General features: G+C 42.0%; 1 protein-coding gene and 1 long non-coding RNA gene across 2 annotated transcripts; one reads left to right on the top strand and one right to left on the bottom strand.

Moving 5' to 3' along the window:
- Nucleotides 1–7,799: 7,799 nt before the first annotated feature.
- Nucleotides 7,800–10,264, top strand: LOC124136945. The gene is made up of 3 exons (XR_006861455.2): nucleotides 7,800–8,056; nucleotides 9,206–9,346; nucleotides 10,216–10,264. It is a non-coding gene; the product is annotated as an uncharacterized LOC124136945 (long non-coding RNA).
- A 1,078-nt stretch (nucleotides 10,265–11,342) lies between these two features.
- On the bottom strand, nucleotides 11,343–13,557 carry LOC124136949 (single insulin-like growth factor-binding domain protein-2). Its single transcript, XM_046503036.2, has 3 exons — nucleotides 13,307–13,557; nucleotides 11,925–12,087; nucleotides 11,343–11,430 (listed from the first exon to the last, which is right to left on the bottom strand). Exons 1-3 carry the CDS (start codon nucleotides 13,507–13,509, stop codon nucleotides 11,419–11,421), a joined length of 378 nt encoding a protein of 125 aa, XP_046358992.1. The 5' UTR covers nucleotides 13,510–13,557; the 3' UTR covers nucleotides 11,343–11,418.
- Nucleotides 13,558–13,852: the final 295 nt, after the last annotated feature.

Raw genomic sequence — 13,852 nt, forward strand, 5'->3', positions numbered from 1 at the left:
TGTGTCTGAGTGGGGTATTCATGTTAAACTGCGGCATGGTATCTCAGTGAGCTAGCACTATAAATCGGCACCAGTCCGGTCTAGTACAAGCAGCCACTCACACACACACACACACACACACACACACGTGCATGCATGTCGCTATATAAGTGCAATAATCTTGGACGCGACGTAAAACCCCATTTCACCTCACCTGGTGTTAGCAAAGATGTGTGAAGAAGTATTGGAAGATTCCATTGATTTGAGCTGGAACAAAGAAACAACGATAATAGCCTACGATAATAAGGCTAGTATATACTAAAACTCAAACATTGACTTTTACATCAATAAACTTTGCTCGCATATGTGAGACACTGAAGTGTTCACGTTACGTTTAGAGGACCATCCTGAAGGTCAAGTTTTAGCTCTACATCGCGCATCGCTATAGTGATGTCACAGCATTCAACACAGTGAAATGACGTCACAGTCCGAGCTAGTGAGTCGCCACATTTCAAGCACTCTGGTATCTCTACAACGTATAGGTTGATATTCATTGTTTTCATATGCTAGCCATGCTTTGGATGTTCTGGGAACTCTGAATTTTGTAGCTTAGATATGTGTGATTTGTTAAATCATGATCACAGATAATCGTGATCACTAATGTGCTATTTGAATCCTCCGAGTTAAGGTCCGATAATTTAGATTGTATAGCAGAAAACGAAATTATAATAGGAATGGTGATTTTGAAAAATGTTAAAACTACGCGATGCTAACGATGTACCTAGGTTTAGATGTCGTTTTCAGCCATTTTGTTTTGCCTAAAATGACTGGACTTGATATCACAGAACAGAGAATTTCCAACCAAATGTAAAACTACGAAGCGTGTTTATGTAGGTGATGTAGTTTCAGTTTTATTCAACTTCAAAGTGAAGGCTGAAGAGGAGGGACAAATATATTTTTAGTATTTGATTTCTTGAACTCCTGATTTCTAGTTTGGGTTTGGTCCTATCAAGGCTGCAATATCAGAATAATGTATTTTTTTCAGAAACAGCCACTTATCACGTGAAGGGAACAAGCCAACTGACAACGGGAACTATTTCACGCAGCCGTATGTTATACATGTAGTAATAAATACATGTAAAATGTATTTTATGTATATGCTTCACGTTTTCTTGTTTGTTTCTTTTCGTAATACTGTTGGGATTCCAAATCAAAATAAGTCACCGGTACGACATGCTTTTCGTAAGGGCAGACTTCAATGTGTGTCGGGTTAACAGGCTCCACTATGGTGGTTCTGTTACTGGTCCAGACTTGAGTATTGTTCACAGGCGGCGGTGATACTGCTGGAATAGTCCTGCGTCACTCAACAATATTCACTAACACAGGCATGTACTGATCAAGTCGTGATAGTTGTCAGACACAGGAACATTACGCTGACTGAGTGAGTGAGTGAGTGAGTGCGTGCGTGCGTGCGTGCGTGGGTGCGTGGGTGGGTGGGTGGGTTGGTGAGTGAGTGAGTGAGTGAGTGAGTGAGTGAGTGCGTGCGTGCGTGCGTGCGTGCGTGCGTGCGTGAGTGAGTGTTTAAAAAATAAAAAGATAACTTTTTCCAGAAAGTAATTTCAAAAAGACATTTTGCTTCCGATTTGAAAAAACCGACCCATTGTTTGGCTGTCATATCCGACGAGAATGTGTTTTTAATATGAAACGTCAACGCCAGATAATAGCGCTTCTTAATTATCTGCCGACACAGATTCCACTGGGCGTAAAAGGCAAAACAGCGACGAACATTACATGAATGAATCACTGATCATCATTAATGACGCCAGGCGTTGGCGAAAAGGAAAAGCATTGCGCGTGTCCTTTCAGAGAAAAAACAACCTGTCTCGAAGCAGAGACCCAAAATATACCCCGTCTTTAATAAAACTCCCTGTCCCCCAAGGATTGGAAATGGTGGGCCCCTAAACAGATGGTGTTCTGCAAGGGGCCGCCACTCACCACCAGTGTCACAGCGTGTATGGCGTCTTGATTCATAGTCATCACATTGCCTTGGTGTCCTCTCGATTCACGTTCTCTAGGAAGGATTTCGTCAATAATTAAATTCACACATTCTTTTGCATTGTACTGCTCTATCGATGACTTGTAATAACTGGAGTGAAAACTATTTTTCATATATTGTACAGAGAAATATTACACACCAACACAACCAAACACACATTTCACATAGGTGAAGACTCTTCTTGTAATCATGAGCGCACTAACGCTTTTTCAGTTGAGGACAAATGTCATTCAACGTCGCGTTCAAGATTGTATTGCACTGATGTAGCGACGTACATGCCTAGTTGAGGGGAGGTGAAATGGGGTTTGACGTAGTGATATGAATGCATTCATATTGCGACGTGCATACGTACGTGAGGTGAGGTGAAATGTCGTTTAACGTCGCGTTCAAGATTATTGCACTTATAAGCGACGTGCATGCACCTGTGTGTATGTGTGGCTGCTTGTACTTGTCCGGACTAATGCTGGTTTTATAGTGCTAACTCACCGAGATACAATGTCAGTTAAACATGGATACCCTATTCAGACATGGGGTACTAACTCAAAGCCGACCCTCAAGGTCGAGCGCCAGGCAGGAAAATAACAATTACCATGTTTTAACGTCTTTTGTTATGACGCGTCCGGGGATGACCATCCTTCGGCTCCCCGGGCAAACGCTCTATCAACTTAATAGTCAGGAATACACTTGTAACGTACAGGGGAATGTTCACTTGATATGATTGAAGATTGACAACTATGGGACTTTTAGAAACCCCTCCCGTAATAAAAAAAAAGGACAAAAAGGAGTGTTCTCGACAAAGCTGTAATTTGAATGCATATGGTTGCGGGATGATTTGTGATCTTACTAAAGGACGTAATATAACATGACCATGTGACTAGCACATACATGTATACCTAGTAAACAAATGATTTACATGCAGCAAATGTCAAGCAGGACCTGAACTGAAACGGGAAGTACAAAACCACCAAATACACCTTATAGAACTGATGATAGGGAAATAGTGAGTGAGTATGGTTTTACGCCGCTTTTAGCAATATTACGGCGGGGGACACCCATCATTGGCTTCACACATTATACCCATGTGAGGAATCGAATCCGGGTCTTCGGCGTAACGAGCGAACGCTTAAACCACTAGGCTACCCCGCCGCCCCTCAGTTGGGAAGTAAGATATCGTAATATAATTTAGTCGCCGTTAAATACCTGTAATGACACAAGAACGCATTCGACGGGCAGTCTGGTATACAAGTCATATGAGTAGCTGGTTCATGGTAGGTCAAGCCGTCTACGGCACCGAAATTTGCTGTTTCGTCCTTTGACTGTGTCAGAAATCGTATTGGCACGAATCCCACATTTGCCCTGATGATAAGTCCTGCATCACTTCCGGATCTCCTCCATCATCAAACCGACTAACAGTCTGTCATACAGACCCTGAAACAAATATATCCAATACAGCCCATGCAAGTCTCTAATATTTCGCAAGTCCAGATTACTGCAGTATGAAGAACATTTCTGGGCTCCTTTTCATTATGTATTATAACTAAAATTGTACAAATGTTTTTTCAGTATAATATGTTCATGTCAGAGAGTAGACAACGGTGGGCGGTGGGGTAGCCTAGTGGATAAAGCGTTCGCTCATCACGCCAAAGGCCCGGGTTCCATTCCCCACATGGGTGAAATGTGTGAAGCCTATTTCTGCCGTGTTGTTGCTGGAATATTGCTAAAAGCGGGGCGAAACCTCACTCACTCACTAATGAATTAAGCAGTGCAACAGCTTGAATATTGCTGTCAGCAGCGTACAAAACCAAACAGACAAAGGTTAATGATTTCAAACATGAAAGACCGCACTCTGTATGTATCAAGTTTCCAGTATTAAAAAGCAGGTTACCTGCTGTAAAATAGTGCTTGGGACTATACACCCATTTACCTATGCATCACAAATGAAATGAGTCGACATGTGTCAAATATATGAGGTTAAATGTCTAATAGAGAAAGACAAAATATAAGGCAAATGTCACTTAAATTTTGTATTTTTTAATCAAGATTAATTCATTATCATAAAACGCATACATTATAGGACATTAATAGTGCCATTGTTGACACACTTCCGGCTGGAGACGGATGTCTATCTTTCACGCGAGGCTCGAGATAAGCGCGTCAAGTACCCAGTCTGGCATGAAGTGCATATCTTCCATAATAAAGTTGTTGACGGAGTCGGAGTTGGCTCGGAGTCAGTGTACTGTGTCTGAGTGGGATATTCATGTTAAACTGCGGCATGGTATCTCAGTGTGCTAGCACTATAAATCAGCATCAGTCCGGACTAGTACAAGCAGCCACACACACACACACGTACATGCACGTCGCTATATAAGTGCAATAATCTTGGACGCGACGTGGCTAGCACTATAAAATCGGCATTAGTCCGGACTAGTACAAGCAGCCACACACGTAAACACTCACACGCGCTCAAAGACACGTGACTGCACGTCAGGGTATAGGTGCCTTAATCTTGAACGCGACGTTGAACCCTATTTTACCTTACCTCACCTCACCAAGAATATTATTTGCATTACATCCAGGCCAATCTGCGCCTTCTCTCTTGATGTCTTTTAATAAACTGTTTGCATGGCATAGTCCCATTCTAGATAAGTTATATACCAAACTTGGTTTGAGTCCAATGACCTTTGACCTCATGACACAGGGCAACTGATTATTCTTATCATTCGCATAATGTTTCGTAACTTGGCTATTTGATTTCTAAAAACAAGTTGTTTTAAAACCATAAACATGACCTCTTCTTTTGTCTTTCTAATTTCAGGAAATAATGTTAAAACGTATCATGGAGACAATAAAACGTAGCAATTTTGCTCGCTTAATTATGAGAACGTGAAAAGAATGCGATGTGTTCTAACGTGAAACTACATTTACTTTCAAGCTAAGGTTCAATTCTCTGTAGATCTTGAGAATAGAACTTTATAAAGACCTTTAAACTTAACGTTGCAAATATCCCAGAATAAATCAAACCGAACACACAACAACATTGCTATTTCTTTGCGTTCCTGATAACCGAAGGAACAAAAGCATTACATGACCAAAGTCGCAGACGTTCACTACTGGTACATATATGAAAAGTCCATTCGTGACCAACTCTTGTCATTCCGGGACAAGCCGAATAGCGACTCGTGCCCCTCTCAAGACCATTTTTGCGACCGGGTTCCGTCTGAGCGCAAACGGGCATACCTAAAACAATTGTCAACTCGTTGCGTAATGGTTCACATATATTTTCCCATATATTATATATATATATTTTAGATGCAATTTAAAGCACATCGGGACATGCGGGATTATACAGTATGATTGACCACATTTAACTGTGTCTTGGGTATATTTTTAGATGTAAGACGTATGTTAAATTAAAAATTGTTTCTGAGGGATTCTTTGACGAACTTGAAATCATACGCGCATTCTGATTGGTTTGTCGTATTTTCGCACATAACATTCATCGATAGGGGAACGAGTCTTCTTGCAGGTTACGGAAAGGGGCGAGTGGTGACGAATGATAAAAAGTCAGGTTTTCGTTTTCCGTAAACTTTCCGGATATCTTCTCACTTTGAATTCGGACGGGAAACCTTCCGGAAACCCAAACAAAATGTCAAAAAGCTTGGGTTTGCATTTTGTTCAATCAAGTGTGAAACAGAAAAATATCTGCAAAGTCTCAGTCTATGATCTTTAATAAGATCTTCAGGATTCAGCACACCGCCATCTGGTTGGTAGCCTCTGCATATTTTCAGCACTTTTGCCATCCTTTGGAAACAATACAGACTGGCGATATGGCAAACACCGTGAACGTTCCGTGTGTGAACTGTACATAATCACCGTGTTGTCATAGCAGACTGAAATGGTCTTCCCCAAATTAATCTATCTGGAGTTCAGCTGAATCATATGTTGCTCGCTCTAATAGTAATTTCATGAACATGCATTTCAAAAGTGCAAAAATCTCCGAATGCATCACAAAAATACCCGAATGCCTGAATCCATGTACATAACAACAAAAGTTCCTGTGACACCAATATTTTAGTGTATTTTTCTAACAAGTAAAGTTTGGTTTTCAATATTGTAGTACAGGTATGGAATCAAGTCACAAAAACTACTACAGAAAAGCATACATTCCATGCAAAAGTTGTCTTTTATGCAATCCCCATGCATTTCACTACTCAAGAATGGGTATAAAAACATGTGCGTTAACGGGATTCCATATGCATTGTTTAGCATCGTGCTGACAACAACCACTCAGAAAAACAACAAAATTACGCAATTATTCAACATTACGAAATACCACGCCTGTCCGAAAATGAGATTTTGCGAGCCATTGGTATGCTTGAAGCAGGATCGAGTCAACGTGATGTTGCAAGACAATTTAACGTCCACAGAAACACCATTTGGTGTTTATGGCAACGTTGGCAACAGACGAATGCAGTCAGAGACCATCCTCGAAGTGGCAGGCCACGCGTAACCAATAATCGACAAGACAACTGGATTCGAACAACACACCTACGAAATCGATTCCAGCCAGCAACAGTGACTGCAAGAAGCATCCTTGGCCTTCGACGAATATCTTCATAAATCGTACGTCGTCGCCTCAGATATGCAGGGATTGTCGCCAGAAGACCCGCCAGACGTCCCATTTTGACAGGAAACCACCGTCAAGCACGTGTACAGTGGTGCAGACTGCGTCTACGCTGGACGGCCATGCAGTGGAGACAAGTTCTATTCACTGACGAGTCTCGTGTTCACCTCAGCCACAGCGATGGACGGATTGGAGTGTACCGACGTCGAGGTGAACGTTACGTCAATCATTGTGTCATGGAAGAAGATCGGTTCGGGGGCGGCAGCGTTATGGTATGGGGTGGGATTATGGGGTTTGATGGTGGTAGAGGGAAATCTTAATGGACAGCGCTACCGCGACGAGATCGTCGACCCTGTTGTGCTACCGTTTTTGCGTCGTCATGGCCCAAACTTTACCTTTCAACATGACAACGCCCGGCCTCATATTGCTCGACTTGTTCAGGATTATCTTCAACAAAACAACGTGAATGTCATCCCCTGGCCGGCTCGGTCCCCTGATCTCTCACCAATCGAGCACATGTGGGATGAGATGGATCGGCGACTTCGACGTCAACCACGTGATCCACAGACACGCCAGGAACTTCGAAACATGCTCCAGCAGATATGGACAGATATCCCACAGGACTTTGTGCGACGCCTGGTCCATTCCATGAAACGAAGATGTGTTGCTTGCATTGCTTGTATCGCAACCAGAGGTAGACACACGCTAATGATTTGTAAATTGACATGTTGGCATGTTCATGTTTTTTTTAATGAAATAACGCATTTTCTGAAGTCAGTATGGCAAATTAAACCATTTGAACACTTACAGGAGTCTTTTATCTTTTACAAACCGAAATTATTTCAGATTTGGTAAAAAACATAACTTTGCATTAAATCTTATTCAATGTCACAGGAACTTTTGTTGTTCAGTATATTTGTGTTTTTGGTTACCGTCATCCACGCTCTTCGTGCATCTCTATCAAGTCACAGTCTAACATAAGCTACCCGCTCCATCAGGACAAATGTCTCACGTCATTCAGTTCAAGTTTGAAACATCAAGAAAACGCGAACCTTAAGTGACAACATGACAAAATCCTCTACATTTGTGTCATAAAATGCAACGAACTTTGCCCTCCAGCTTTTGACAGATGTATAAAGCTGACTCGTCTTCATGGGACTACCAGACAAGTATCACATGCAGGGGAACCACCACAAGCATCATCTCTCTTCCATTATGAAGTTGGTAGTTGTTCTGATCCTACTCAGTCTGGCAGTGTCTACAAATGCCCTCACGTGTGAAGAGTGTGACCAGACCTGTCCATCACTAGTGTGTGATGAGTTCTCCTTCCGACCATGTGGCTGTTGTTCCGAGTGTTCCTTGAAGGTCGGCGATCCCTGTGGAAGTTTCACACAAAGGTTTGTAGAGTTTATACATACTACTCAAAAGAAGTTAAGGGCCTCCTGATTCTTTCACGTTACTATTGACTCGGGTGGTCCTTAACCTCTTTTAAGTAGTATACATAACTGAAATTCCGTAAAGAACTCATAGTCCGACAGGACGATGACTACTATTTCGTTTTTACCAATCATCGTTAGGACGATGGCTTCCAACTGACATTGTTCCAAACACTGCCGAATAATTCAATTTTCGTTATGTTCATTGTAATTCCTGCATTCGAATTAAATGAGTTGTTATTGCATTCATTTCACAATGAACGTAAACAAATAAGCAAAGCCCAACGAAAGGAATACGTTATTACTACAGAATTTCGGGAATTGCAATATTACCGTCGAGGGAATTCCTTTTCTGCTAAACTGTATCGTCATGCACAGGACCTTTTAGCGAAATTCTTGCATGTTCATGGTCAAATCTACCCTTTGAGGCTGAAGGCCGAAAAGGAATGAAACAGCAAACGTGCAGGCTCGCTCGCCTGTTGTTCCTTAAATTTTCCATAAATTTCATTTGTTCGGGTTAGATTTCTAACCTGCATTTTTCAATCTGTTTCTCGGGGAACTAATGTTTGAATCTGGCCGTTATGGAACATATCATTTGAAACAGCCGCCTTCTTCCGGACACATGTGTTCCGGTTTGTGACTGTTGCAGTTCTTTGTGCCTATGAACTTTGTATAGATATTACAGTGTTTGACGCCTATCAAAAGGACGCTCACTCACTCACTCACTCCTGCGAAGCTGAACATCGGTATAATGTTGCAGAGAGCGCAATAAAAAACATCGCACTCCCCACTGTGTTGTGAGGTGGCACACAATGTAGAACACTATCTAATCGGGGCGGTCGGGTAGCCTAGTGGTTAAAGCGTTCGCTCGTCACGCCGAAGACCTGGGTTCGATTCCCGACATGGGTACAATGTGTGAAGCCCATTTCTGGTGTCCCCGGCCGTGATATTGCTGGAATATTGCTAAAAGCGGCGTAAAACCGTACTCACTCACTCACTGTCTAATCTGTCTAATGAAGCGTGCTGTAAAACAGAAAGTATATACGTTGTGAAAATCACCAGAACAACTTCCATAGATCTGATTTTGATCTGTCCCTTTTTACCTTTCAGCTGCGAGAAGGCTCTCTGGTGCACGAAGAAAAGTCCGGGTAAAATAGAAGCGTACCAGAAACCTCCATTGTGGCTCAATTTCACGGGGTTGTGCGCGCAGATCGACATCACTTCAACTCCCTGATGACAGGATTGATGTTTGTAAGTATCTCCATATAAGTGTACTGGTGGTACTCATTGGCGGTACTCGCTACAGACCCGTGAAGATCCGGGGTAGAATAGGTCTTCAGCAACCCATGCTTGCCGTAAAAGGCGACTATGCTTGTCGTAAGAGGCGACGAACGAAATCGGGTTGTCAGACCCGCTGACTTGGTTGATTCATGTAATCGTATCATAATTGCGTGGATCGATGCTCATGCTGTCAATCACTGGATTGCCTGGTGTCTAACAATTGCCTGCCAAAGACATCTAAGGGCCCTAAGGATACTTTAATCATTGCTAGAGATAAGGAGGTGAGGTGAAATGGGGTTTAACGTCGCGTTCAAGATTACTGCACTTACATAGCGACGTGCATGCACGTGTGTGTCTTTGAGTGTGGCTGCTTGTACTAGTCCGGACTGATGCCGATTTATAGTGCTAGTTCACTGAGATACCATGCCGCAGTTTAACATGGATACCCCACTCAGACACAGTATACTGACTCTGGGCCGACCAGTCCTTGTTTTAGCCCCAGGGTAACAACAAGAACCATCTTTTAACGTTTTTTTGGTACGACGCGGCCGGGGATCGAACCCCGGACCTTCCGCTCTCCGGGCGGACGCGCTACCACTAAACCACGGTGGCGGTCCTGCTAGAGATAACACTGTAGGATGTAGGGTCTAGGAAAAGTGCTTATCTACATGCTGGTGATGATGGAAATGAACCGAAACCACTGGTGTGTCCGGTCCAATCCATAGTATTGGCCGTCTGGAATATGACTTGGACATGACTGCGCTGGAAAACAACATGAATCACTTCTGTCCTTATTCTTATCACATTTCGAAACTGTTTTCATTCATCTTTTGTTGCAGGGGAATCATTCTGGGATGTGACTACTGCGAATAAAGAATATGAAACCTTTATTGTATTATTCTTGTGTTTTGACTACCAATCCACATAAGGTTGCTATACACATGTACTCAGATTGGGCCTGATAAACACTTGGCAGCAGCTTAAAATGAACAAGATTCCGTTCCTGAATTCGGAATCCTGAATCGAGTGGGTTCTTGTCCTCCAGAATAAAGAGATAAATACCAGCAATCTGGAGAGAGAGAGAGAGAGAGAGAGAGAGAGAGAGAGAGAGAGAGAGAGAGAGAGAGAGAGAGAGAGAGAGAGAGAGACATCGGTATGGCCGAAATGAAGAGAGAGACCTATTGCATACAGTTTGTAACCGATGTAATCTATAACGCATTTTCGGCGGTCGGGTAGCCTAGTGTTTAAGGCTTCGCTCCCCACGCCGAAGATGTGTGAAGCCCATTTCCGACCCCCCGCCGTTACTCACTCACTCAGTCTAAGCGCATTTAATAGTCTTCAAACATTGAACGACAGCAAGTCATGAAGTGCATAGCGTGTGACCTAGATTTTATGACCGCTTCTTCCCTATAGACGCACGTGTGGTGGCACATTGTTGTCATATACATATGGAAGATGTCGGACATATGTTGAACATATATATCCATGTACCGTGCTTGATATATAGTGTACCCACAGCCTAACAGCAGATTTCAGATCCCATGGTCCTCTGACTCTTGAAATATGTTTACGTGTTCCCCTGACTCTACAAATAAGTTCACATGATCCTCTGACACTACAAATAAGTTCTTGTGGTCCCCTCACACTACAAATAAGTTCTTGTGGTCCCCTCACACTACAAATAAGTTCTTGTGGTCCCCTCACACTACAAATAAGTTCACATGATCCTCTGAAATAAGTTTACGTGGTTCTCTGACTCTAGAAATAAGTTTATGTGGTCCTATGAAATTAATGTGCGTAGACCGTAGGGATATGTCCGAATGTGCCCTGTCTGTGCGTGTTATCTGACCAGTATTTGTGGTTGAAGCATTTGGTTACATCTGGTGATGTGTTGTGAGTTGGGTTTAAAGCCGCTTAGACCAGTATGTCCATTTGATCAATAAGGTAGGAAAACCTAAAGTCACGCTAGTATTAGAGCATTCTCTTTATTCTTTCACCATATACAAACATGTTTAAAAATAGAAGGATTGATTTCTTTCCCACTAGCCGACATTCTGAAAGAAGATCATGACATAATCACATCTATGTCCATATTTGGGTATCCTCTAAAGAGAGTGAATTGTTAAGTCATGTTGCTGTTATACTGTACAAAATAGACAGCGATTATGAATAGTTTTGGGGATATTGTATATGAACTTGTGTGCTCAGTTTTCACTCAACAAATATCCCGCAAAATATTCGTGAATCCTTAGTTTTTTGTCCAGTATTCTTCAGCCTTAAAACATTTAAAACAATCTTTAAGAGTATAGATTCATATAAATTATTTGATTATCTTTCATAGTATTATAACTGATGACAATAAGTCGATGTATTGCTATTATTCCCGGGACAATGATCTGGTATGCCAAGATGGATAAGTAAGTTCTTTGATCATCTATGATATCGTTGACGTTGATTATTTATCACGGAACACCGGGTGTTCGCGAAATGGGTGACTCCGTCCTTTCCTTAAGCAAACGTGAAACAAGAGGTAAGTTGAATTACTCACTTTCGTCAATAACTTTGGCAACGTTGGTATGATTTGTGACGGCGTAGCAGTAGATGGCAGGAGGCCCGAGGGTAGTATGCATTTCCCCACGAGACCGGTCCAGTAAGGGGGACGACCGTTGTAGGCGCCGTTGTTAGTCAGACACACTAAATTGGCATTACATCTACAAGAAGGACATAATCACAAAGAAAAACAAGATTGTACAAGGCCTGTGTTGCCCTGAAACGAAAACGAACAATCCTGAAATTATTCCAGGTATATCACAGCTGCCAGCTTGATGTAGGAGAAAAGCCCGAAGTGATGTAGGTCTAACGTTTACCACTTTGGTGGAACCCACGAGCACAGGTATGGTGCTGGCAAACCTAGAAACATAATCGGGGCGACTTGTGATCCGAACCCACAATCATAGGTTTCTGGCGTCACCAGGGGACGCAACTCTGCACAGCGAATTGCAGCGCTTTAGACGACTGGGCCACACGTGCCCCAGAAAAGTTTTGAATAGTGTTGAAGGACAAGTTTGTGCAATGTTTTGGCTGTCGGCATACGTTTGACGTCTGTTTGGTTGATTTATCACGTGTAGTAAATCGACATATATTCTCATTTGTACTTCTTTATCAGGCTCTATCTTAAACTAGATTATTATGCAATATACATTATCTGCTGAAAGATAGAGGTCGCCTGACACACCTTTACCGTTTCCAAATGGTTGACGCCATTCTTATGTCTCGTTTCCCATTAACGACTTTTTTAAATATATATATTCCTTTTAGTTTTGGTGCTTACGCTTATTCATACATTTCCTCTGATTTATACGTTGGTCAATACGTTATACGTTGGCATAGATAAGAAGTGATTTTCATAAACTTTACACGACCTTAATAAAAATGCATGTGTTTTATTCTGTATAATTTTCCATAATAGAGAAAAAAAATTGGTTTCAACGTCACTTTGCTTTTAGCAGAAATTTCTTATGACTATAGAAATGGTTTTGTCGCTTTTGCATATTTGAACATCATTTAAGTCGCGTGTCAGGATAATGTGGGAAGAAAGTCCAAAGTGATGCAGGTCTTAGACATTTACCGGTTTGGTAAAACCCACGGGTATGGTGCTGACAAACCTAGAAATATAATTGGGGCGAACCGGGATTCGAACCGACAATCATAGGTTTCTGGCGTGCCAATCATGGATTGGAATCCACGATCATCTGTTTCTGGCAAATATAAAGTTCATGGTTCCCTAATATTGGTTAAATGGCTGATGTAAGCCAATAATGAGTTATTAGATTATACTTAAAAGATGACAAAATTATGTTTTAATGTGTTTTCTTAAACACTTATAAAATACTCGTTTGAATAAGAACATAGAAATACGACTTGACCTACTCGACTGAGAATGGTCCACATTCGCCTCCAAGTCCAACTCTGCATTCCAAACAACAGGAACACGGCCGCTGACCAATCTCACATGTCGGGGGTGGGGGGATACAGGTGGCGTTCTCACAGCTGACACACTCTAACGCTGATGACAACTGCATCAACGACGCTAGCACCACAGCGACGTAGACTATGTTCATCGTGACTGGCATACAGTACCTACAATGCCTCACTTTCAAGGCAGGTAGGTCAGGTGGCGCGTCCAGGTCAGAGATAAGAATTAAGGAATGGTCTGTAGGAAATATATATCTATATATATATAAATGTCAATGAGCATTTGGTGACGTATTGACATGTTGAGATAAGACGTTTTGATAAACAATTATATTATTATGTCACATTCGACAATTACGGGGATCTTTAATATGCTGTCGTTACACTGGTCTTTGATTGACATTCACATGATATGATGGACCTCTTTGACTGACATTCACATGATATGATGGACCTCTTTGACTGACATTCACATGATATGATGGACCTCTTTGACTGACA

The sequence above is a fragment of the Haliotis rufescens genome, unplaced genomic scaffold (genome assembly GCF_023055435.1).
Source record: "Haliotis rufescens isolate VD_foot unplaced genomic scaffold, xgHalRufe1.0.p SCAF_16, whole genome shotgun sequence".
In the NCBI taxonomy this organism is placed as follows: domain Eukaryota; kingdom Metazoa; phylum Mollusca; class Gastropoda; order Lepetellida; family Haliotidae; genus Haliotis; species Haliotis rufescens.

What these genes read in the sequence shown, in the direction of transcription:
- LOC124136949 (XM_046503036.2), bottom strand. Translation starts at nt 13,509, where the DNA reads ATGCCAGTCACGATGAACATAGTCTACGTCGCTGTGGTGCTAGCGTCG. An exon ending in TGTGGACCATTCTCAGTCGA is followed by an intron (nt 12,088 to 13,306) that starts GTAGGTCAAGTC and finishes TCCTTCTTGTAG; the next exon opens with ATGTAATGCCAATTTAGTGT.